The sequence below is a fragment of the Rattus norvegicus genome, chromosome 7 (genome assembly GCF_021556685.1).
Source record: "Rattus norvegicus strain SHRSP/BbbUtx chromosome 7, alternate assembly SHRSP_T2T, whole genome shotgun sequence".
In the NCBI taxonomy this organism is placed as follows: Eukaryota; Metazoa; Chordata; class Mammalia; order Rodentia; family Muridae; genus Rattus; species Rattus norvegicus.
Genome location: NC_141540.1, coordinates 73091631 through 73115791, shown reverse-complemented (window position 1 = coordinate 73115791; position 24161 = coordinate 73091631). Strand labels below are relative to the sequence as shown.

General features: G+C 54.0%; 1 protein-coding gene across 1 annotated transcript in view; it reads left to right on the top strand.

The window, feature by feature from the left end:
- Lrp1 (LDL receptor related protein 1) overlaps nt 1-24161 on the top strand; it is an 80563-nt gene that overhangs the window by 35419 nt on the left and 20983 nt on the right. The window contains exons 16-45 of the mRNA NM_001130490.1: nt 512-652; nt 801-926; nt 1280-1396; nt 1856-1936; nt 3457-3624; nt 6323-6505; nt 6840-7040; nt 7931-8176; nt 8356-8553; nt 9486-9690; nt 9817-9981; nt 10408-10652; nt 10814-10945; nt 11398-11625; nt 11800-11974; nt 12062-12156; nt 12326-12475; nt 12644-12784; nt 13149-13283; nt 14736-14867; nt 15120-15254; nt 15426-15555; nt 15665-15791; nt 16602-16753; nt 16865-16989; nt 17274-17651; nt 19298-19487; nt 22489-22693; nt 22968-23160; nt 23975-24100. Of these exons, the coding sequence (NP_001123962.1) occupies nt 512-652; nt 801-926; nt 1280-1396; nt 1856-1936; nt 3457-3624; nt 6323-6505; nt 6840-7040; nt 7931-8176; nt 8356-8553; nt 9486-9690; nt 9817-9981; nt 10408-10652; nt 10814-10945; nt 11398-11625; nt 11800-11974; nt 12062-12156; nt 12326-12475; nt 12644-12784; nt 13149-13283; nt 14736-14867; nt 15120-15254; nt 15426-15555; nt 15665-15791; nt 16602-16753; nt 16865-16989; nt 17274-17651; nt 19298-19487; nt 22489-22693; nt 22968-23160; nt 23975-24100 (5025 nt within the window). The remainder of the gene's footprint in view (nt 1-511; nt 653-800; nt 927-1279; nt 1397-1855; nt 1937-3456; nt 3625-6322; nt 6506-6839; nt 7041-7930; nt 8177-8355; nt 8554-9485; nt 9691-9816; nt 9982-10407; nt 10653-10813; nt 10946-11397; nt 11626-11799; nt 11975-12061; nt 12157-12325; nt 12476-12643; nt 12785-13148; nt 13284-14735; nt 14868-15119; nt 15255-15425; nt 15556-15664; nt 15792-16601; nt 16754-16864; nt 16990-17273; nt 17652-19297; nt 19488-22488; nt 22694-22967; nt 23161-23974; nt 24101-24161) is intronic.

Genomic DNA, 24161 nt, shown 5'->3' with positions numbered 1-24161 from the left:
GGGCTCCTGGTGGCCAGTGACATGGACAAAGTTCTGCCTAGATGCTGAGACAGATGGTGATGGGGAGGTGTCTCCTTTGGGGATGGGAAGAATGGAGCCCGCAGAGATCTGGGGGCCTGTCTTCCCTCCAGAGGTGGAATCGTGGAGTTGATGGCTTTGTGAAAGAGGAACTCCAGGACAGAATCTTGGGGGCCCCTGAGATGACACCAAGGGGCCTGTTCAGAGTCAGCAGTGGACCAAGCACATCTCTGTGACCTGTGTTGTAGCTCCTGAGAACTATTTTACTCTCAGACCGCAGGGAGGTACAGACATTGCCAGCTGGGTAGACTGTGTTGCCTAAGAAAGAGTTTCCACATTGAACCAAATAATTTGCTCATGGAGAATTATGAAGTAGTGGGAAAATTACTCTGCAGCATATCAGCAGTAAATCAGAAGAGAAGTTCAGGGGTTTTAGTGCCTGTCCCATGGCCTGGGTCTGACCTCCCGCCTCACACTCCTGTGGTGCCTACAGCGAACCCATCCTACGTGCCCCCACCCCAGTGCCAGCCGGGCGAGTTTGCCTGTGCCAACAACCGCTGCATCCAGGAGCGCTGGAAGTGTGATGGAGATAACGACTGTCTGGACAACAGTGATGAGGCCCCGGCACTGTGCCGTGAGTCACTGTTCCCACCCCGGGGGGCCGGGCACCTGGACTTGGGATGTGCGCCCACACTGGGCCCTGGGTCGTGGGACTCAGGGTGTGCGCCCGAGTGAACAGAGTGTCTGTTCTCACTGACCCCTGACCCGTTCCCCCGTCCCAGATCAACACACCTGTCCCTCGGACCGATTCAAATGTGAGAACAACCGATGTATCCCCAACCGCTGGCTCTGTGATGGGGATAACGACTGTGGCAACAGCGAGGACGAGTCCAATGCCACGTGCTCAGGTGTGGAGTCAGGGACCGTAGTCCCATGAATCCAAACCAGAGGGGAAGAGACCCTGGGCGGGAGGTAGGGGTCTTCCATTCCCTACTAGGATGGACAGACCAACGGAGCTGGGTGTACAGGGGAACAGATGGAACTTTAGGTGGAGATGAGGAAAAACGCGGAGGGAGCTTTTCCCAAAGACCCCAGAGATTCCCTCAGGAGATGGGTCAGGCACCATCTAGTGATTCGGGACACTAGAGAATAACATCTCAAACAGAATAGACCATGGCGGGGGCGGAGGAGGTGGTTGCAGAGGACGATGGGGGAGGAGAGGGACTGGATGATGAACATCTGCATCTGCACCGCCCCGCAGCGCGCACCTGCCCACCCAACCAGTTCTCCTGTGCCAGTGGCCGATGCATCCCTATCTCTTGGACCTGTGATCTTGATGATGACTGTGGGGACCGCTCCGATGAGTCAGCCTCATGCGGTGAGGGGGATGGCAGAAAGTCTGGCCTGCAGAGGGGAGGGGAGGGGAGGGGCAGTTTTTGGGTTGGGGCTGGAGAACTTGTGTACCTGGTAGCTTTAAGTAAGTTGTGGCTGTGGCCTTTGTCTGCAGCAGGGAATAATTAGCACCACCACCACAGTGTTGAATTGGGGGGCTTGGGGCTTGTGTTGATGCCTAGCATGGGTGAATGAGTTGTTTCCAGCTCAGCCCCTCTCCCCCATCTGTCTCTGTTAAAGGCTCCTGCTTCTCTTTCTTTCTTTTTTTTTTTTTTTTTTTGGTTCTTTTTTTCGGAGCTGGGGACTGAACCCAGGGCCTTGCGCTTGCTAGGCAAGCGCTCTACCACTGAGCTAAATCCCCAACCCCAAGGCTCCTGCTTCTCAACGGGAGAACGAGTGACTTTGAGGGTCCTACTCAACAGTTCTTTCTCTTTCTCTCTGACAGCCTACCCCACCTGTTTCCCCCTGACTCAGTTTACCTGCAACAATGGCAGATGCATTAACATCAACTGGCGGTGTGACAACGGTAAGAACTTACCTCCCTCCTCTTACTGTAATTCCTAAGGAAAGCCAGAAGCCACAGCTAGAAGCCACACCCAGGCAGGCAAGATCTTAGACTCAAGCTGGGGCTCCTCTGTGGTACACTGAAACCCTGAGGGATTGGCTAGGAGAAACAGGAAGGAGCCAGAAATACCAAGGGGCACCAAGATGGGCAGAAGGAGGGGCCTACAATTGCTATCACCTCTGCTTTAGCAGAACAGAGCTGCCCACCCTCTGGCAGGAAAGTTAAGTGAGGGCAGAGGGCAAAGCAAGGAGTGTAGAGCCCATCCTCTTCTCCTTACATCCTCTGCCTCCTGAGGTCCTTACTGCATGCCCCAGGCTCTGGGCTTCAGGCTTGCAAGCACACCTGGAGGTCAGCTACGGACCAGGTGATGTCATCCCTGAGCCACAGGGGCCACAGTGTGTGTAAGCACACATGCAAGTGGTTATTGTGTGTGCCGTTTCGGACTCTGTCCTGTCTGGTGTGCTGTTGTGTTGTACCGTGCTACCCCAGGGGCTACAGCCCTGCTTCACATGTGAGGATGGGTTGGGTCAGTACCGTGTCTCCCTCCTCTGTGCTGTGTCTCGAGTGCCAATGGTTACCCTGGCGGTTTCTGTGTTTCAGAGAAGGATTGTGGGGACGGCTCTGATGAAAAGACCTGTCCTGAGCCTGCCGGTCAGTGCATAGAGGCACATGCACCATCACCCCAGAGCCCCGCTGGCCTCAGTCTCCCCAGTCCCCTAGGCTTCCTGACCCTGAGCTGCCAGAAACACACACAGACAAAAGAGGCAGAGGCAGGACAGTGGCTATGACAGGGAAGAAGCAGGAGAGGAGAGAGGCGACAGAGGTGGCCCCGAGGAGGCCGAGACCTGGGAGAAGAAAATCAAAGCCAGTTAAAAGTGGGTAGGAACACACTACACTCTGAGAGCACTGGCTAACCTTTAAGAGTCCTGTCAGTGAGTGCAGAGGGAAGTTACCCTAGGGCTTAGGGAGGCAGGATGCTCACCCAGATACCTACTTCAGAAGAACAGTCCTCTAGCCTCAGCAGCAGGCAAGCCTCTGTGAGCCAGCACCCAGTGCTAGTGTCCGGTGATGGCCAAGCTCAGTGTGTGGCTGAGTAAAGGCCTTTCCAGCCAGCATTCTCACCTACACTCCAGACCCCTCCTCTCTCAAACCTCTCCTCTCTTTAGGAACCTCTCCCTAGCTCCCAAAAGTAAGCCATTCCTGTCCCCATATCCTGCTGCAAAGGATGTCCCCACCCCCAACTTTCTGAGACTCAGGGAGGGGCCTCCTGGAGCCCACCTACTGCCTCCCCGACCCTGTGGGCCATGGTGCATGCTGCAATCTATGCAGTTTCTGTGTCTTTTCTGTTTGTTATTTTTCTCTGCGGGGGTGGGGCGGGCTGTGGGTGGGAATGGGAGGGGGCAGAGTGGGCCAAGCTGGGGTCAGAGAAAGGCTGCTCTGCTGACCCTGTCCTCCACTCTCCCCTTCTTCCCTCCCTCCAGACAATGACTGTGGAGACAATAGTGACGAAGCCGGCTGCAGTCACTCCTGCTCCAGTACCCAGTTCAAGTGCAACAGTGGCAGATGCATCCCCGAGCACTGGACTTGTGACGGGGACAACGACTGTGGAGACTACAGTGATGAGACCCATGCAAACTGTACCAACCAGGGTGAGCACTCTGGACTAGCGTCCAGCCCACCCGGCCATCTGCCCCACTGTTGTCACCACCCAGGAGCCCTGAGATTGCATTGTCACCGCCCTGAGATGGCCAATGCTTATCTCTTATCCTTGAGGAGGCTCCCAGTTATGGGAGAGGGAGGTTGCGGGCGAGTCACTGCCACACACTGTTAGATTGAAGGCGTGGCAGTTGGGTGGCCTCGGGTCTCAGTTCCAGCTATGCAGTTCTGCAGTTATCTGATTGGCCTTGGGCATGTTACCTAATCTCTGCGAGCCTCTTGAGACTTCTCAGCAAAGCACTGACTTTGGCGGTTAACAGGACACAGGAATATGTCTGGGATTGGTGAATTGACAGGGAGTCAGGTCTGGTGGCTCAAACCCATAATTCCACCATACGAGAGGTTGAGACAGGAGGATCCATTGCTGACGGTAGGTGGCCTGGCCCAGGGAGTAAGTCCCTGTCTCAGAAAGGAAGAAGAAAGAGTGCCAAGGACAGAGAGGAGGCTCCCAGTGCCCAGATCATGAGGCCCCCTTGGGAGAGGCTGAGTTTCCCAGAGGGCATAGGTCCTCTCTGTGGGTGGTGGTGTCTCAGCTCCACCCTGTCAGTGCCACGAAAGAGGGCTGATATAAGATGGCTCTGGCTTTAAGGAAAGTCAGAAATGCTGACTTTTTTTCCCTGTGAAGTGTGCTGTACTTCAACACTGGCCTATCAGTTTGCTAACGTTTCTGTAGCACAGTACCACAGGCGAGGTGCTTAAGGCATCGGAAGCGTGCTCCGCACAGCGCACAGCGTGTGGAGTAGAAAGCAAACTGTCCTGAATTCAGGGAATTCAGGGCTGGCTCCTCCCCAGGCCCTGAGGGAAAACAGGTCCTTGTGTCTTCAGAGACCTTTGGCCTTCCTTTGTTCAGGAGGCTTTACCCTGTCTCTGCCTTCTTCACGTAGTGTCTTCCCTAAGTGTGTCTGTCCCTGGGTCCACATTTTTCTTTTTATAGGAACATTAGTAGTGTTAATTAGACCCTACCCCAGAGATTCCAGTCTATAGAGACAGCATTGCCAAGCAAGGTGGAATGCAGAGTTCAGTGTCTTTTTAAGGATCGTAGCTCAGCTCATGACAGCTGACAGTTTACCTACCAGTCAAAAATATTTTTTCAAGCCTTACACAGCCCATGAACCTCCAGCTAGAAGTCCCTGCCTTGGAGTTAGCATTGTACTGGGTACTGTGGATTACTCATTATGCATCCAGCTGAGAGGCAGCACCAAGAGGCTCACAGGAAGCTCAGTGTTCAGGATCATCTCTGAGAGGACTGGGGAGTCTAGGTGTGAAGCAGTGTAAGCCTTGCCCAACAAGCCAGGTAGACCTGGCTTCTTCCGCATATGGGTTTCCTCCTGCAGGCTGTAAGTGGGGACGGGAGGGGTGGGACCTGGTGTTGGCAGTGATTGGCAGTGATAGTTAGCCTGTGGTTCTGAGCTGGCATGGCCCAGGACCCTTGAGGAGGAGATGGGCCTGACTGATGATTACAGCAGTTTGTATAGGAGAGTATGAGGCTTCCTATGGGGGTAGAGGGTGGCTGGTCAGATGGGAGATGCCTCATGTAGGGACAAGAGAATGGCCTATTCTGGAAGCAGCCTCTTCTAATAGCATGACAGTCAGGCAGAGGCTTGACCTGGGAGGTACTGGGGGAGCTTTGGAAGATGGTGTGAAGTTGGTGGTACTTTTGGAAGACAGCTCCGGAAGGAAATTACCTTACGTTGAACTTCAGGCCTCTCAGGGAAGGGAAGTCAGGTCACAGGCAGCTGCTAAGAGCCAAGACGTGAGAAGAGTGTGCCCTTTCATGACAAACAGGATGGAGGAGTGGGCACTCCATGCCACCCCAGTTACTGACCATCCATGCTCGCACATGGGGGGAACATTTCCACTATGCCGTTGGCCTTAGGGGATCAGGTGGGATACAGGAAGGTCCTGATGGACCAGCAGTCTTGGGCCACGACACTGTTGTAGATACAGAAGCGCTCTGCACACAAGGAAAAGGTGTCCAGACCTCTGGGCCCTTTATCCACCTCTAATCCATGCTCTGCCTCCCACCTCTTCCCTCCCAACTCTGCCTCCGAGGGGCCCATCTCCAAGGCTTCCCAAGGGATGTTGCTCTGTTGGGTGTGCAATTGCAGGTATCTTAGTGGCTCACTCTCAATTCACACCCACGCTGAGGCGATTTCTGCTCAGAGGCCTGCAGAGGCCGTCTTGTCCAAAGTCGGGCTGGCCCGCTTAAACGTGTGTCATTGCCTGCAGTCATAGCCTAGGTCCATCTTCCTCCACTAGACCCTAAGCTATGTAGGAGGAAGGACTTGGTCTTTGTGTCTACAGCATCAGGACAGTGCTAGAACATCGATGGCACCCAGTGAGTGTGCAGTAAGTGAGGGAGACACGTTAGGTTGATGCATTTGACTTGTGTCCTGATGGAATATATAGCCAGTCAACATCAAGATCTTAGAGAGATGGGGCATTAGACAAGATAGTCACCGGGGTCCTTGAAGATCTGAGTCTCTCAATGACTTAGTGCTTTCTGGCTATCGGCTCACAGGACACACCGGGAATCCTCACTCAGCATCCAGGCTAAGCACGGGTGGTGGGAAAGATCTGTCCAGAGTGCCTCTCCCTCCTGATGCACCCCCCCACCCCTGTGTCCTCCAGCCACAAGACCTCCTGGTGGCTGCCACTCAGATGAGTTCCAGTGCCGGCTAGATGGCCTGTGCATCCCCCTGCGGTGGCGCTGTGATGGGGACACTGACTGCATGGACTCTAGTGATGAGAAGGGCTGTGAGGGGGTGACCCACGTCTGTGATCCGAATGTCAAGTTTGGCTGCAAGGACTCAGGTGAAGAGGGGGCCACATGGGTAGGAGGAGGGCATCTTGAGAACACAACAGTGACTTGGTGTCTCGTGGAGGGGAGAACCAGAGAGAGCCAGAGTCTGTATGGAGGACCCTGGGACCCCAAACCCTGGCCAGAATTGAGCACCAGCGCCTTCTGTGGGTTTCTGCCTTCTTAGTTAGCTGTGTGGATCTGATAGGAAAGGTCTCAAGGTTCATAGTGGGCTCCAAAGCACTTCCATGAAGACTTTCACAGACAGGCCCGCTGGGTCCAGGCAGGGCACAGTGAGTTCCACTCTCCAGGCCTGGTTCCTCATTCTCTTCCCATCTCATCCCTCAGCTCGGTGCATCAGCAAAGCATGGGTGTGTGATGGTGACAGTGACTGTGAAGATAACTCAGACGAGGAGAACTGTGAGGCCCTGGCCTGCAGGCCACCGTCACATCCCTGTGCCAACAACACCTCCGTCTGCCTGTCCCCTGATAAGCTGTGTGATGGCAAGGATGACTGTGGAGATGGCTCCGACGAGGGCGAGCTCTGTGGTAAGGTCCCAGCAGGGCCTGCGGTTGACCAGCAGTGTGGAGGGGCATCTTGTCAAGGGTAGCGCTGTAGGAAACGGTCCAGGGCAGGAGGAGGCAGGACCGTGTCTCCAACCTTGACTGAGGGCTTGCCTTGGCCCTGTATGAGACATTCCACAACCCCTGTAGCATTTGCTCTGAGGAAGAGGAAGCACAGAGCCCCCTGGAATCAGTCCAGGGCCATCCCGCTCTGAAGGCGTGGCAGGAGGCTTAGGACTCCTGACCTGAACAGACCCTCAGTCAGACCGCTGAATAGGGAGGCCAGGCACAGGGTTGTAGCATGATTGGAGCTGACTTCTGGAGGAGGGGAATTTAACTGGGTCCCCAGAAATGGGCAAAACATGCAGAAGGAGTGAGGAAGGTCAGGGAGATCTGGGCAACTGCACCGTCCCAGAGCAAACAAGACATCTGACTTCTGGGAAAGAGAGGAGTAAAGGATAAGGCCATCTGAAACCAGCCCAGACACTGCTGCCATGGGGTGTGTTAGAAAGGTCAGGGCATTCCCACTGCACCCTGCCCCATGTTACACCTGAGGCGGAAGGGATCAAAGAAAGGGCCCTGACCTAAGGGTCCTCCCAAAAAGGAGGCAGAATGCCCAGGTCTCAAGCATGGACATGAGGGCACATTGAGAGCAGACGGAGTAAGGAGAAAGGACGATGGTCCTGATGTCAGGCTCTGGGGTCCCAATCCTGATCCTGGGAGAGCCTGGAAAGTGTGGCAGATGCTCTGCCATCTGTGGTTAGGGCTCCGGGGCTCGGAACGGGATACAAAAAAACTTGAAGGCCAGACAGGGCCATATCCTGCCTCCTCCCAGATCTTGACCCTGGACCCTATTCCCCTGCCTGTCCCCCTAGACCAGTGTTCTCTGAATAATGGTGGCTGTAGTCACAACTGCTCGGTGGCCCCTGGTGAAGGCATTGTGTGCTCTTGCCCTCTGGGCATGGAGCTGGGACCTGACAACCACACCTGCCAGATCCAGAGCTACTGTGCCAAGCACCTCAAATGCAGCCAGAAGTGCGACCAGAACAAGTTCAGTGTGAAGTGCTCCTGCTATGAGGGCTGGGTCTTGGAACCAGACGGGGAGAGCTGCCGCAGCCTGGGTAAGCCTGGGTACAGTCTGGGTACAGCCAAGCAGGCCTGGTCATGTGCCTAAGCTACACTGGGCCAGGCCCTTAAGTAGCCCTGAAGGCCAGGGCTAGCAGAAACGCTGTCTATCCCAGGACAGGGTGGCACTGCGGCTGTAAGCCCTTCGCTGACCTGATCACATGCCTCCCCCCAGATCCCTTCAAACCGTTCATCATCTTCTCCAACCGCCATGAGATCAGACGCATTGACCTTCACAAGGGGGACTACAGCGTCCTAGTGCCCGGCCTGCGCAACACCATTGCCCTGGACTTTCACCTCAGCCAGAGTGCCCTCTACTGGACCGATGTGGTAGAGGACAAGATCTACCGTGGGAAGCTGCTGGACAACGGAGGTGACTCTGGGCCTGGGAGTGGTGCCAGGATTGCATGCAGATGGCACTTGGACACTCAGGGTCACAGGCCCAGATTCAGGTGGCCCCGGAGCTGAGGCTTCGGCTGCCCATCCCCCGCCCCCTGTTAATTGGGTTAGATTTTGCTGTGGGTCTCAGAGCCTGATGCCCCATAATTATCGTCAACATCGCTGCTAGCCTGATAATTAACAAAATGATCACCCTTTCTTTGAACGGCCCGAAGGCCTGGCTCCCTAGTCTTGGAATTTCAGGCTTAGAAGGAAAATGCCACATAGAAATGGAATACCTCTGTCTCAGGATAGCCCGAGCCATCACAGGCTCGGTATTGATCATCTGTTACACGCTGAGCACCGGACACAGCAGTGAACAAGACAGTTTTAAATCGTGTGTCAGAGCTGGTCCCTGAACAGAGGCAAGAAGAGGGCATGTTTTAATAGAGGAGTTTGTACTGTTTATTATAGAGGAAAGTTGGAAACATCTCAAATGTCCACCTTCAGGAGAATAGCTGAGTAAAAGCTGAGTCATTCGTCACATGACAGTTTCGAAAATAATAGGACACAGGGACATATTAGCATAGAGTGTATATTCTATGGGTAAATTCTAGCATGTTCCATCGCCCTTATAAGTGTGTTCAAACATGTTCCCAGAGGCTTCCATTCTCCCTGACCTTGTGTCTCAGGTGACCCCCTCAGAACAGTGCATACATAAAGTGGCTGCCCTCATCCCTCCTCCAAGAGCCTCCTTCCCCACCTACATATCCTAGTGGGAAAGGGAGAGGAGAGTGGGAGCCAGGCCCTTCAGCAGTCTGGGCAGAAGTGTCAGGGTGAATTCTGATAATTGAGGGATCCTAAGACCCACGCCTCCACCAAGTCTTCACCAGGAGTCTCTGACCACCTTCAACCTTCTCTTCCTAGCACTGACCAGCTTTGAGGTGGTGATTCAGTATGGCTTGGCCACCCCAGAGGGCCTGGCTGTAGACTGGATAGCAGGCAACATCTACTGGGTGGAAAGCAACCTGGACCAGATCGAGGTGGCCAAGCTGGATGGAACCCTCCGAACCACTCTGCTGGCGGGCGACATTGAGCACCCAAGGGCAATTGCTCTGGACCCTCGGGATGGGTGAGGACTCTGCCTGTCCTGTGTTCAGCCTGGCAAGGGACACCTGTCTTCTCAGTACTGTTGACTCCCCGACAGTCATCTGTGGTGCTGCCGCCCCAATTTTGTCCCCCCTCCCTGCCTCCCTAGGATTCTGTTTTGGACAGATTGGGATGCCAGTCTGCCCCGAATTGAAGCAGCATCCATGAGTGGGGCCGGGCGCCGAACCATCCACCGAGAGACAGGCTCTGGGGGTTGGCCCAACGGGCTCACCGTGGACTACCTGGAGAAGCGCATCCTCTGGATCGATGCCAGGTCAGGGGCATCTCGGCAGGGGAGGGGTGGGACCAGCGTAAACAAAGATGAAGCCAAGAGGAGGATGGGGGTGAGGGTGGGGAGGAGCGCCAAGAAGGAGCAGGGTTGTAACCTACAGTCATCCATCTGCCCTCCACTTTTCTCACACCCTGTGTCCTCTGCTGAGGGCTCTGCCTGCTCAGAACAAAGAGAAGGTGCCTTTTCCTAACTCACACTAGAACTCTGAATGCCAACTGTAACCCTGGGAAGGACATGTGGAAGATTCCCTTGGGGAACATAAGGCTAGGATCCCAACCCATTGGATTACCCCCACCCCCACCTCGTGCAGCCTGCGTCTCTCTTTAGCCCCGGGGCAGGGCTTGGGAAGAGGGAAGGTGTACACCAGGGTCCCTTGCTGAGACCCCCACTTCTCTCTGTTACTCTCAGGTCAGATGCTATCTACTCAGCCCGTTATGACGGCTCCGGCCACATGGAGGTGCTCCGGGGGCATGAGTTCCTGTCTCACCCGTTTGCCGTGACACTGTATGGTGGGGAGGTGTACTGGACTGACTGGCGAACAAACACACTGGCTAAGGCCAACAAGTGGACCGGCCACAATGTCACTGTGGTACAGAGGACCAACACCCAGCCCTTCGACCTGCAGGTGTATCACCCTTCTCGGCAGCCCATGGGTAAGGGAACTGAAGAGGAACCACCAGCCCCTGGACAGGGAGGGCGCTGGGATAACAGGGGTGGGGGTGGGCGGATGAGAGTTGGGGTGAGAGCCAGGTGGGAAGGGACAGGGAAGGATCAACACGTCACAGGATGCTCTCGCTTCTTCTCCCCGGACCAGCTCCAAACCCATGTGAGGCCAATGGGGGCCGGGGTCCCTGTTCCCACCTGTGCCTCATCAACTACAACCGGACGGTCTCCTGTGCTTGTCCCCATCTCATGAAACTCCACAATGACAACACCACCTGCTACGGTAGGAAGCCGCCTCCCCTAACAGCTAAGGGTAAACTGAGGCAGAAGTGGAGGTCTGAGGTCCCTGCTGCTAAGCAAAGGAGGGGCTCTGAAAATCAGCGAAGGAAGGAAGCCGGGACCTGACACTGTCCCTTTGTAGAGGTTCCCAACCTGTGGGTCTCGACCCCTTTGGGGGTCAAATGACCTTTTCCCGGGGGTCACATGTCAGATATCCTGCATGTCATGTTACTATTCATAACAGTAGCAAAAGTACAGTTATGAAGTGGCGATGGCAATGATTTTATGGTTGGGCGTCACAACATGAGAAAGGGTCACAGCATTAGGAAGGTCAAGGGCCACTGTCTTAGCAGAAGGCCAACAGCACACAGTGGGGACTCGGGAGGGACCTAACCTAGGTAGGCAGGAAATCTGGAGGCAAGGGACTGCATTCAGTGACCTGCTTGCATCCCACAGAGTTTAAGAAGTTCCTGCTGTACGCACGTCAGATGGAGATCCGGGGTGTGGACCTGGACGCCCCGTACTACAATTACATCATCTCCTTCACGGTGCCCGACATTGACAATGTCACAGTGCTGGACTATGATGCCCGAGAGCAGCGAGTTTACTGGTCTGACGTGCGAACCCAAGCCATCAAACGGGCATTCATCAACGGCACAGGCGTGGAGACCGTTGTCTCTGCAGGTTCTGGCCCTGTCCTCACCCCAAGGCCTACGCCAATTATGCCCCCAGTGGTCCTGATGCTCTTTCTCCAAACCTTATCCCTAGCCTGTTTCTTGACCCTCGTTCCCTAGGTACCACACTCTCCTCAGCCTATACCTGTAAATACCAACCGCCGTTCCTTATTTGTGCCCCCAGACTTGCCAAATGCCCATGGGCTGGCTGTGGACTGGGTGTCCCGAAATCTGTTCTGGACCAGTTATGACACCAACAAGAAGCAGATTAACGTGGCCCGGCTAGATGGCTCCTTCAAGAATGCGGTGGTGCAGGGCCTGGAGCAGCCCCACGGCCTGGTTGTCCACCCGCTTCGTGGGTCAGTCTACTGTAGCTCGGGGCTGGGGCACACCCGTGTGAGGAGGGAAGAGGAGGACCCTTACCCTCTTCTTGGTTCTTTTCCCAGCAAGCTCTACTGGACGGACGGGGACAATATCAGCATGGTCAACATGGATGGGAGCAACCGGACTCTGCTCTTCAGTGGCCAGAAGGGCCCTGTGGGTATGCACTTGCCCTGCTTGTTCCTGCAGGCCAGGCCTCTAGCTCCCCAGTTAGGAGCTGCTCCTGGTGTCTCCTATGCTTGTCCCCCATCTAGGCTCTTCCAGCTCCCAGCTTGGTGCCCACTCTCACAACCATGGCTCCGTGGCTCTGACACCCATTCCTCTTCTAGGCTTAGCCATTGACTTCCCTGAGAGCAAACTCTACTGGATCAGCTCTGGGAACCACACGATCAACCGTTGCAATCTGGATGGGAGTGAGCTGGAGGTCATCGACACCATGCGTAGCCAGCTGGGCAAGGCCACTGCCCTGGCCATCATGGGTGAGGGCTTGGGTGGGAAGAAGGACGGAAGTAAAGCAGGCTAGGCACAGCCGAATGGGGGGAGGCATGTCATGTGGGCCACTTTCCACCCCAGGAGCCTGATGGCTTCTGCAAGAGGGCTGAGCAGGGGACCTTCCCAAGGGTCTTATTCCCTCCTGTTGCCCCCAGGGGACAAGCTGTGGTGGGCAGATCAGGTGTCAGAGAAGATGGGCACATGCAACAAGGCCGACGGCTCCGGGTCGGTGGTGCTGCGGAACAGCACCACGTTGGTTATGCACATGAAGGTGTATGATGAGAGCATCCAGCTAGGTATGCAGTGGGTGCAGGGATGTGGTGTACAGCGGGTCTGCAGCAGCAAAGGGTGGGGGAGCAGAGAGGCTGCAGAACCATGCCCATGAGCGGCCTCCAGAATAGTGGGGTGACGGGCCAGAGGGAGGCTGAGCTCCACTCCTCACCCACAGGGCTTTTCCTTTCACCTTATACCCACTCGTGTGAAATGTAGACTCAGTCTGGCCAGAAGGTCCAGGCTTCTAAGAAGACATAAGTCCTGAGAGTTGGGTTGGGTGGGACCCTGACAGGTCCAAGGTGAATCCAGTGACTGTCCTCTCTGAGCAGCCCAAGCCTATCCCCACAAAGGCCATCTCACCCTTTTCTGTCCACTGCCCTCCCCCAGAGCATGAGGGCACCAACCCCTGCAGTGTCAACAATGGAGACTGCTCCCAGCTCTGCCTGCCAACATCAGAGACAACTCGCTCCTGTATGTGTACAGCTGGTTACAGCCTCCGGAGCGGACAGCAGGCCTGTGAGGGTCAGTTCCCGGCATTTCCTCTCTGCCTAACCTTGACCCCTTCTACCCTATTGCTACATCGTGCGTTTGAGAAAGACATCATGTTACCAGGAGGCTTCTGGGTTAGATGGTTATCCAGTCCCCCTTCTGGGTACTGTGGACAAAAGGTCGAGCCAGAAAATGGGGCCAGCATAGTAAGAAGCTGGATCACAATGTGCTGCTGACTGTCCAGTATCTGCAGTAGGTTTTGGTGAGGTAGTCACCCACTGACAGAGGCAGGCCAGCTTGGCAGAAGAGGCGTGCCCCATGCTGTGCCATGGGTTTATAGAGTACATAGAATGTGATACTTGGTACATTGAAGAAAGAAGTTGGTGGTTCAATAGAGTGTGCTTAACATGACCTGAGCCCTGACTTAAATCCCAGCTATGTATGTGCACAGTGGGGACAGACGCTCATGTTATATAAGAGGCAAGAAATGTAGCTAAGCAGTCAAGTTCCAGGGCCCCTGAGCCCTGTCAAGGGCAGTGTGGGAAGACTATGATAAGGCTGTGAGCTAGGGTGGGGTCCTGTGGGTTCTCAGCCAGGAGTGCCTGGAAAGTGGTGTTTGGAGATTAACCTGGGGGTAGAAAGCTTACAGAATGGGGGAGGGAGAAACCAAGGCAGTTAGACCAGTTAGGAGACTATTAGGAGTGTGCGCTTGAGAAGGCATGCTCTAGGCTGGGCTACTCAGCCGGCTTGCAGGGAAGGGATGAGACTCAGAGACACTTCATGAGAACTTGCTGGTTTACAAGCTTGCCCTTGGACAGAACTTTACCCCAAAGAGCTCTGACAGAAACCTCCTGCTTTGATGTGGGTGGGTGTTACAGAAAGGAACACAGAACCAAGCAACATGGAAACATTGTATCACACATTTTATCAAAGGGATGGGAATCAGGGAGGATTCTGGGATGCAGAGGTAGCGATGCCCTCTCAGAAACAGAAAAACTGGGAACAAGACTGGCCCCGGGCAAGCAAGATGCAGGGAACTTTGTGTTGGGAAAGCATTTGGAACAGAGCAGAGGCAGGGCAATGAAAACCTTAAGGTCAGACCAAGTGCCAAACTGGGAATCTAGATTTTGGAGTCTTGCCACTCTGGTTGTCTGCAGCGACCTCCCCTGAGGATCTTGGAAGGAAGACACAGGGTTGAATTAAGAGGGTCGGGTGCTGAGAAAGAAATAAAGTCTCTTTCTGCCCTCTAGTGGTGAATAATGGTTCTGCCGGTAGTTCCCCTGGAGCTGGGGCTCTCAGAGGCCCTATCCAGTCAGGTACCATCTCCTGTCCAAGCTCCAGGCCTCAAACACGGTGTGAGCCGTTAGGGGTCCAGGAGATGGGTAGAAGAAACTGTTAAAGGAGAAGCCTAGAAAAGCAGTTTGAGGGTGACAGGAACCTAGCTTTGTCAGCAAGGCTCATGTCTGAAGTGTCCTTGTGTTACAGGTGTGGGTTCTTTTCTCCTGTATTCTGTCCATGAGGGAATTCGGGGGATCCCACTGGATCCCAATGACAAGTCGGATGCCCTGGTCCCAGTGTCGGGAACGTCACTGGCTGTTGGAATCGACTTCCATGCTGGTGAGCTATTGGCCTGGGGGATTGATCAACATGCCCCAGTAGCTTATGGGGATGGCACCTTAAAGTCCTAGAAGGTCTGTCTGTACCAACCATAGTCGCTGCCTCACTCCTTCCTGCTGCCTCCCCACTACCAAGAAAGCACCCAGCACCTCCAGCCCCTACTCAGTGCTATCCTGACCCTCCGAGTGGTTTGACCCCCTTGCCTTGCCTCTGCTTTGAGGGGCATTCTCATGTCTGCCCCTCTGCTTCCAGAAAATGACACTATTTATTGGGTGGACATGGGTCTAAGCACCATCAGCAGGGCCAAGCGTGACCAGACATGGCGAGAGGATGTGGTGACCAATGGCATTGGCCGTGTGGAGGGCATCGCGGTGGACTGGATCGCAGGTGCATGGTAGAAGGAAAATAGACTTGAGGGGAAGGGCACAGGCTATGGGGACATGAGGTCTGTGAAGGTATGGGCAGGAGCCAGTGGGAGCTACAGGGAAAACTTGGATGGAAGGGGTCAAGTACAAGGCTCCCACCAATCCCCCTGAACCCCACCGACTCCCTCCTCAGGCAACATCTACTGGACAGACCAGGGCTTTGATGTCATCGAGGTTGCCCGACTCAATGGATCTTTCCGTTATGTGGTCATTTCCCAGGGTCTAGACAAGCCTCGGGCCATCACTGTCCACCCAGAGAAGGGGTAAGGAGCTAGGCAGGCTGGCTTGGATCTCTTGACCACAATATATTCGGACAAGGCCCAGCTTCTGCATGGGATGGGGTCTCACCCTCACTTCCATCCCTACCCACAGGTACTTGTTCTGGACTGAGTGGGGTCACTACCCACGGATTGAGCGGTCTCGCCTTGACGGCACAGAGAGAGTGGTGCTGGTTAATGTCAGCATCAGCTGGCCCAATGGCATCTCAGTAGACTATCAGGTATGGACACATCCTGGAGCTGATGGAGGAGATGACTCAGGCTCTGTGCCTTCCCCTGTCAGTTTCCCTGTGGTTAACCAATCAGGGTCAGACGTGGACCAGGGAGGGTGGTGCCGTCCCCTAACCCATCCATCACCTAGAAGAGTAATCAGCCTGCCCTAGAACATGGAGGGTGGTCATGCAGAAGCACAGTATGAGAAAGCTGGGTGTGGTAGCATATGCCTAACAATGAAGAGGCTGAGACAGGAGGATCACTTCAAGTTTGAGGCCATCTTGGACTCTCCAGTAAGATCTCTCAAAAACTTAAGACAGATACATAGATAGGTAGAAGATAGATCAATAGATAATAGATATATAGGTGATAGATACATAGATATATAGATGATAGATGATAGATACTTGATAGATACATGATAGATGATACATAGTTACATAGATGAGATAGATATATAGGTAGATGGTAAATAGATAAGTGATAGATAAATAGATGACAATAGATGATAGATACATAGGTAGATGATAGATAATAGATTGATAGATGATAGATAGATAGATAGATAGATAGATAGATAGATAGATTGATAGGTGATAGATACATAGATAGATGGATAAGGGGCTGACTTGGTGTTTGCCTAACATGCTTAGTCCTGGGTTTGGTCTCCAATGCTGCGAATGATGGCAATAATTAATTAATTAAAAGGTATGGAGTGAGGGTCCACACAGTAAGTGTGGTTACACATGGACCAGATCCCCACTGCCTGGGATGCAGGAGTTAGAGCCCCAAGGCGAGCTGGGTACTTTTGCTCTCAGGGCGGCAAGCTCTACTGGTGTGATGCCCGGATGGACAAGATCGAACGTATCGATCTGGAGACGGGTGAGAACCGTGAGGTGGTCCTGTCCAGTAACAACATGGACATGTTCTCTGTGTCTGTGTTTGAGGATTTCATCTACTGGAGTGACAGGTATAGATCTCCCTGGGTATCTATATATCCAGGGCTGGATCCTGCTTCTCCCTTGGATTTCTCCTTCCTGGCTTTTTGGTGGCACCCAACTCACGACTTTCCCTTCTCCAGAACTCACGCCAACGGCTCCATCAAGCGTGGATGCAAAGACAATGCCACAGACTCCGTGCCTCTGAGAACGGGCATTGGCGTGCAGCTTAAAGACATCAAGGTCTTCAACAGGGACAGGCAGAAGGGTAAGGCTGGGCTCTGGGCGAGGGCAGCAAGGTGAAGGACAGCACAGCCTTGGAGGAAGAGGGACCAAGTGGGCAATGAGAGCCTGCAGTGCACTGTCTAGTGACTCACAAGAGGTGGAGGCAGGGAGGTAGGGCTGGGCAGCAGGATAGAGCTAGATATTGGATACTGTGGCCATGCAGGACCCAGCAGAAGTTTCCAACTGATTCGAGGACAGAGACACCAAAGAGCCTTTCTCTATGCTATACACTGAGCCACACTACCTTCCAGTGCTCTCTGCCCCCAGGTACCAACGTGTGCGCAGTAGCCAACGGTGGGTGCCAGCAACTATGCTTATATCGGGGTGGTGGACAGCGAGCCTGTGCCTGTGCCCATGGAATGCTGGCAGAAGATGGGGCTTCGTGCCGAGAGTATGCTGGCTACCTGCTCTATTCAGAGCGTACCATCCTCAAGAGCATCCACCTGTCAGATGAGCGTAACCTCAACGCACCGGTGCAGCCTTTCGAAGACCCTGAGCACATGAAAAATGTCATCGCCCTAGCTTTTGACTACCGGGCAGGCACCTCCCCAGGGACCCCTAACCGCATCTTCTTCAGTGACATCCACTTTGGGAATATCCAGCAGATCAATGACGATGGCTCGGGGAGGACCACCATCGTGGAAAGTGAGCCAAGCCCAAGTCCTTCCAAGAAGTGGGGTGGTGGTGGTGGGGAGGGGGTGTGGGGTTCGGTCAGCATGGACAAACCCACGTACTGGGGTGGTCCCAAGGCAGCATTCTCAACCTGTGGGTCCCATATCAGATATCCTGAGTGCCAGATGTTTACATTACAGCTCACAACAGCAGCAGCAAAATTACAGCTACGAAGTAGCAACAGAAAAAGTTTTACGGCTAGGGTCACCACAACATGAGAAAGTAACTGTATTAGAGGATCGCGGCACCAGGAAGGTTGAGAACCACTGTCCTATGACGCTGGCCGGACCCACTGCCGTTGCAGTAACCTGCACATTTTTCTTTATGGCGAGCAGGAAGGAGGCCCCGCTTCTTTCGCACTGGTTTCATTCTGCTCCGTGATACACTCCACGGGCAGCAGACACTGGCCCAGGTGCAGCTCTCCCCATGTGGAGTCCAGAACTCCAACGAGCTTCTTACCCTGACCTCAGGAGTCAGGGTCTCAGAGGCGTGCGCATGAATGCTGAGCCTGGTAGCCAGTGGCCCTGCCAGAGCAGCGGAAGCCACAGAGCTGTCACCAAAAAAAAGAGATAGTCTCAGTGCTGCCTTATACCCCTTCGCTTCCAGTTTTCCCTTTCTTCTTCTTTACTCCCTTCCCCTCCCCATTTAAAAAAAAAAAAAAAACTTTCTTTGTAGCCACACAAACCTTGATTTGACTTTCTGATCCTCCTGCCTGCACCTTGCCCTGTATGAGGCTGGGGTCATCCAGGGTTATATGTGTGCACCACCATCATACCCCTTTTTTATGTGGTGGTAGGACTTGAACCCAGAGCTTTGTGCATGCTAGGCTAGCACTGTGCTACCCAAGGTCCATTCCCAGACCTCCTTTGTTGCTCTCTTCACCCAGCAGGGCCATGCAGACCAGCCAGGTACTGACTAGGTACAGCATAGAAAAGAACAGACCTGTTCTGTCCTTCTGGCTCCTGGCACATTTTCTCCACAATGTCCTGTCTGTGTCTAAAAATGGAGCATCCAAGGGCTGATGGAGTACGTGTTTAGCATGTACAGGACCCTGGGTCTGTCCCCAGGAGCTAAACCGGATACTCTTAATCCCCACTCCATCAGGAGAGACTGGGAGCCAGCCCCTCCCTTCAAGCTGTCTGTCCTACAGTGTACTCAGCTTTGTGGCAGCCACAGAGACACGCACCAGGGAGCCACATGCTCCTTTTCCACCTGTGCTCTTTAGTCCGACCTTATGTCTGCTTTATAAAACACTCCAGCTCAAGTCCTGCAAGCAGGAAGCTCCCCAGTCTGGCCCCAGTGGAGTTCAGTTAACCAGAATCTCCCCACACATGACTAAACAGAACTCCACTGCTGAAGAGCATGGCCATACATAGGCCGGGGTTGGGGGAGGGGGTAAGGAAGGTGCCAGGGGTCACAGCAGAGGTGCTATGACATGGTGCTGTGAGAGGAGCTGGGGCGCTGGCAAGTCAGACCAAAGAACCCTCTGAGGAACTCCCAGCTCCCACAATTCTCAGTGGAGCCAGGAGCCAGTCCATCCCCTTAGCACCTACCAGGCTGCACTCCTGCTTCTGTTCATTGGCCCCTCTCAACCCACAGCTGTTTCCTTCTCTTCACAGATGTGGGCTCTGTGGAAGGCCTGGCCTATCACAGAGGCTGGGACACACTGTACTGGACAAGCTACACGACATCCACCATCACCCGCCATACCGTGGACCAGACTCGCCCAGGGGCCTTTGAGAGGGAGACGGTCATCACCATGTCTGGAGATGATCACCCAAGGGCATTTGTGCTGGACGAGTGCCAGAAGTGAGCTGCTGGGCCCACGAACGGGGTGGGAGCCATGGCAGTGGGGACAACAGAAGCTGCCCCATACGGGAGAGGGAAAAGGAAAGGAGTCCCCACCATTTCTTGCTATATGGCCTCAGTGAGGTGTATCACCTCTCTAAGCTCTACTTAATGCAAGTGTCAGAACCGAAGGGAAGGTTGAGGGCCATGGGAGATGCTTCTGGCTTTGTGACTGGCATTCACCACACAGAGTAAGTCCATGGGACTCTGGGACTCAAGGCTTCAATGAAAGTTCACTGACCCTGAGTACATGGATACTCTGGGCTAGGCCTGTTCAAATCCCTTGCTGAGCAGAAGTCTTATGACATGAAAGGACAGTGATCAAGGGGCAGTGCAAAGGCAGTTGCGGGCCCAAGGCCCCAAAGTGGGAAAAGCAAGAAGAGCTCAGACCAGAACAGCAACGGGACTGTCCACCGCACTGGCCTGAGCAGGCAGGGAGGCTGGTTCACCTGTCTCCTGCCGAACCTGATTGTCTTCATTTCGACGTGCAGGTTACTAGTGAACCACACCCTCTCCATAGCAGTCCAGGCTCATGTCTGAGCAGCCTGCCCTCCCCAGTTCAGCTGGAATCAGATGTTTTCAAACAGCTTTACTAAGAAATGAAGGAACAAACAAACCCAGAAGCAACTCCACAGCCTCGGTGACCTCACCTGTCTGGGCTGGTCCCAGGGCCTGTCCTAGGCCTAGAGCCTCCAGGGAAAGGCTGTCATGCTATTTTTTTTTCTGCCATTCTAAAAGAGGCATCCTCATTTTCAACCAAGTTCCTCCTGGCTGAGACCAGGAAAGCGCTCTGTCTAGAGCCCAGAGCCAGTGGCTTCTGAAAAACCCAAGTACACGGAGAATGGAGTTTGCTGAAATGCTGAGGGTGGAGGATTTTGTGTCTGCTAGACCTGCCCTGTGAAAGTCTGGGAGCATGTCCTTGGGGAGGCAGCTCAGTACAGGCTGAGGGGTGACTGGAGGGGACCGGAGGAGAGGTGTGAGGTTGTCTTGGGGGATTTGGAAGGAGCCAGTGTGTCAGGATAGAGGTTCAGACAGCCATACTCCTCCTGATCCCCATTGGTGCATTAGTGGCCTTGGAACAGGTGGAAAATTCACTGTGTTTCTAGCTGCTGACCTCCCTACCCCAGGGAAGCCTCCCCTCCCCCAACCACACCATCCTGCAAAGCAGCTTTGCCAAACTCTTAACCAACGGTGCCTCCCATGTGAGCTCGTTTGGCGCTCCACTGTGAATGTGGTCTGGGCTGGCCCTGAGAGTGTGGGAGTCACTGTAAAGCCAGACTGCACAAGTCAAGAAACAACGCTCAGACCCAGCACGGCGGTCCACACCTGTAATCTCAGCACTGGGGAGATGGACATAGGAACAGTGGGAGTTGAAGTCATTAAGCTCCTTATTAAACTGCCTAAGTAGTTGAAGGGTAGCCTGGGATACATCAGGCCCTATCTGAGGAATGGTGGGAGGGAGAGAGAAAGAAACCATGCTACAACTGCTGCCCCAGGACAGCCTGAATGGGTTGCCACCTCTATCCATAAAGAGTCCTCTCCCTGGCTGGGTGTGGTGATGCATTTGGGAGGCAGAGCAGGCAGATGTCTGAGTTCGAGGCTTGGCTGGTCTACAGAGCCAGTTCCAAGACAGTCAGAGCTCGGTCTCACAAACAATGAAACAGTCTTGTCCCTGAGGAATGGACCTCTAAGAGACCAGCAAGAGTTGTGCTGTGGTTGAGCTGGAAGAGGACTGGAATGTAGGTTAGCTGGCAGACTGTTTGCCGGGCACCTGTACAGTAGCGTGGTCTGTAATCCCAACACTTGGAAGGTGGAGGCAGGAGGACCAGAAGGTAAAGAAACACCAAGGCCAGCCCAGGCTGGAGATCCTGGAGGGAGAAGACAAAAGCATAAACAGACAAGTTACAAGTTCATCAGTTAGGTCAGAGAAGGGAGGGGCTGAGGCACGGGTGACCTGGTCTATTCTGAAACTGTTTCTGTTTTCTTCAGTGCATCTGGAAGGTGTGCAAAGGGTTCACCACCCCAGGTCAAGTGAATGAATCAAACTGTCTGAGGGTGACCTCGCTGTCGCTGTGCTGTGCTTGACACCCCGCCCCCCTATACACACACCCAGGCCTTTACCACCACCCCACAAACAGCAGGGCATGGCTAGGCCTTAAATACACAAGTCCTTATGTTGTGGAGAAAAAGAAATTTTTTTAAAGATTGATGTATTATGGATACAGCGTTCTTCCTGCATATATGCCTGCAGGCCAGAAGAGGGCACCAGACCTCATTATAGATAGCCATGAGTTGTTGCTGGGAATTGAACTCAGGACCTTTGGAAGAGCAGCCAGTGCTCTTAACCTCTGAGCCATCTCTCCAGCCTGAGAAAACTATTTTTGAGGGTACAATCCATGTATGCCCAAGGAAATAGTTAATACTTATGGGTTGCTTGGGTACTTTGGTGAAGAGCCAACTTCAGTACAGAGAAAGCAGTTAGCAATAAATTCATGGGAAACTCTCATTGAGATGAATACACACTACTTAATTTTTACCACCTTCTGCAGCAACATTATCCCCGACCACGTAAGGGAAAACGAAGGTAGATTGGTCAGGCAAGTTGCCTAAAGTAGGCAGCCTACTACTTTTTATTTCCTTGCTGGAAAGTGATGGAGCCAAGACTGGGAGCTGGGAGCTGGGAGCTGACTCGCTTGGCCACACAGCCTCCAGTCTCCGCAAATGCAGATGGTCCTTTCCCATACTGCAGTGCATGCCTGCGGGCACACAGTGAGTCAGACCTGGCCACGTAGTACAGTGATGAAGCGTCCTGGCTGGGCTATTCTCAGGCACCAAGGTTACATTGGCTTTCGTGGCTCTCATGTTGTGATGCTCATCCTGGGTTCTAGTTGACTCCAAGGTTGGCCTGTGTCCTCCAAAGCTGACCCTTAGGTTCCTGATCCCTTTGCCTGTTTCCCACCAGCCTGATGTTCTGGACCAATTGGAATGAGCTTCACCCAAGCATCATGCGGGCAGCCCTATCTGGAGCCAACGTCCTGACCCTCATCGAGAAGGACATCCGCACACCCAATGGGTTGGCCATCGACCACCGGGCCGAGAAGCTTTACTTCTCGGACGCCACATTGGACAAGATCGAGCGCTGTGAATATGATGGCTCCCATCGCTATGTGAGTGTGTGGGGTGGGTGGGGACATGGGGGAAACCAAGTCAGGACAGAGCACCAGACAGGGAGACCCAGGATGTGGTGAGAGTCCTTAACTGTGAATGCCTTTGCCCTGAGTGTTTCTGACACCACACAGACAAGGGAGAAGGCAAGATGCACCCAAATCCTTCCCAGATGTTCTGTGGCTTCCCATGTGCTCCTTGCCTGCCCTCACTGTGGTCTTAGGACTGATGAGAGGCTTGAACAACATGGAGACACGGATGCTCCTGTCTCAACAGGTGATCCTGAAGTCAGAGCCCGTCCACCCCTTTGGGTTGGCAGTGTACGGAGAGCACATTTTCTGGACTGACTGGGTGCGGCGGGCTGTGCAGCGGGCCAACAAGTATGTGGGCAGTGACATGAAGCTGCTGCGAGTAGACATCCCCCAGCAGCCCATGGGCATCATCGCTGTGGCCAATGACACCAACAGCTGTGAGTGGAGCCTGCTACCCGCCTTGCTCTCCTGCTCTCTGTGCCTGCACACACACACGCGCACACACACACATATGACAGTCTTGTCTCTCCTGCTCTCTGTGCCTGCACACACACACGCGCGCACACACACATATGACAGTCTTGTCTCTGCTCTGTGTCTGCGCGCGCGCGCGCGCACGCGCGCGCACACACACACACACACGCGCACACACACGCGCACACACACGCACACACACACGCGCACACACACGCACACACACACACACACTCATATTGCTCATGGTTCTAGGCTATCCTATCACTCAGCCTAATAATTCCATCTGCCCAGGGCCACCCATACCCTAAACCTCACCTCAGACCCACATACCAGATGTAGCCCATCCTCCCCTCCCCAAGCCTGTACAAAGACATACATACCTACACCTGGCCCTCTCTTTCGTTTGTGTGTGTGTGTGTGTGTGTGTGTGTGTGTTTCACTAACAGATCCAAGGCTTTCCCAAGTGCCTTCTGCCTGCTCCTTGTATACACTCCTGGCCACCAGTACATGTATCTGTCAAAACTTTTTAACTTAGAATCTCCCACAAAATCCATCTCAAAACTCTCAGTGCCCGAATGTCTCACAGCCTCAGCACCCCCATGCCAAGTCCTCCCCACCTGCCAAGTCCTCCCCACCCTCCCCACTGCTGTGAATCTGCTGCTGGGGTCTCGCAGAGCACTGGAACGTTAGGTGGGCATCTTGGGGGTGCAAAGATTGGGGAAGAGCTTCTGCTCTTAAGCTCGCAGTCTCCCCCCAACCCCCATCTCTGCTCAGGTGAACTTTCCCCCTGCCGTATCAACAATGGCGGCTGTCAGGATCTGTGTCTGCTCACCCACCAAGGCCATGTCAACTGTTCCTGTCGAGGGGGCCGGATCCTCCAGGAGGATTTCACCTGCCGGGGTGAGGAAGGGAGTTGAACGGGGCTGCTTTGGGGTGTCAGTACAAGAGACCCTTCTTCCAG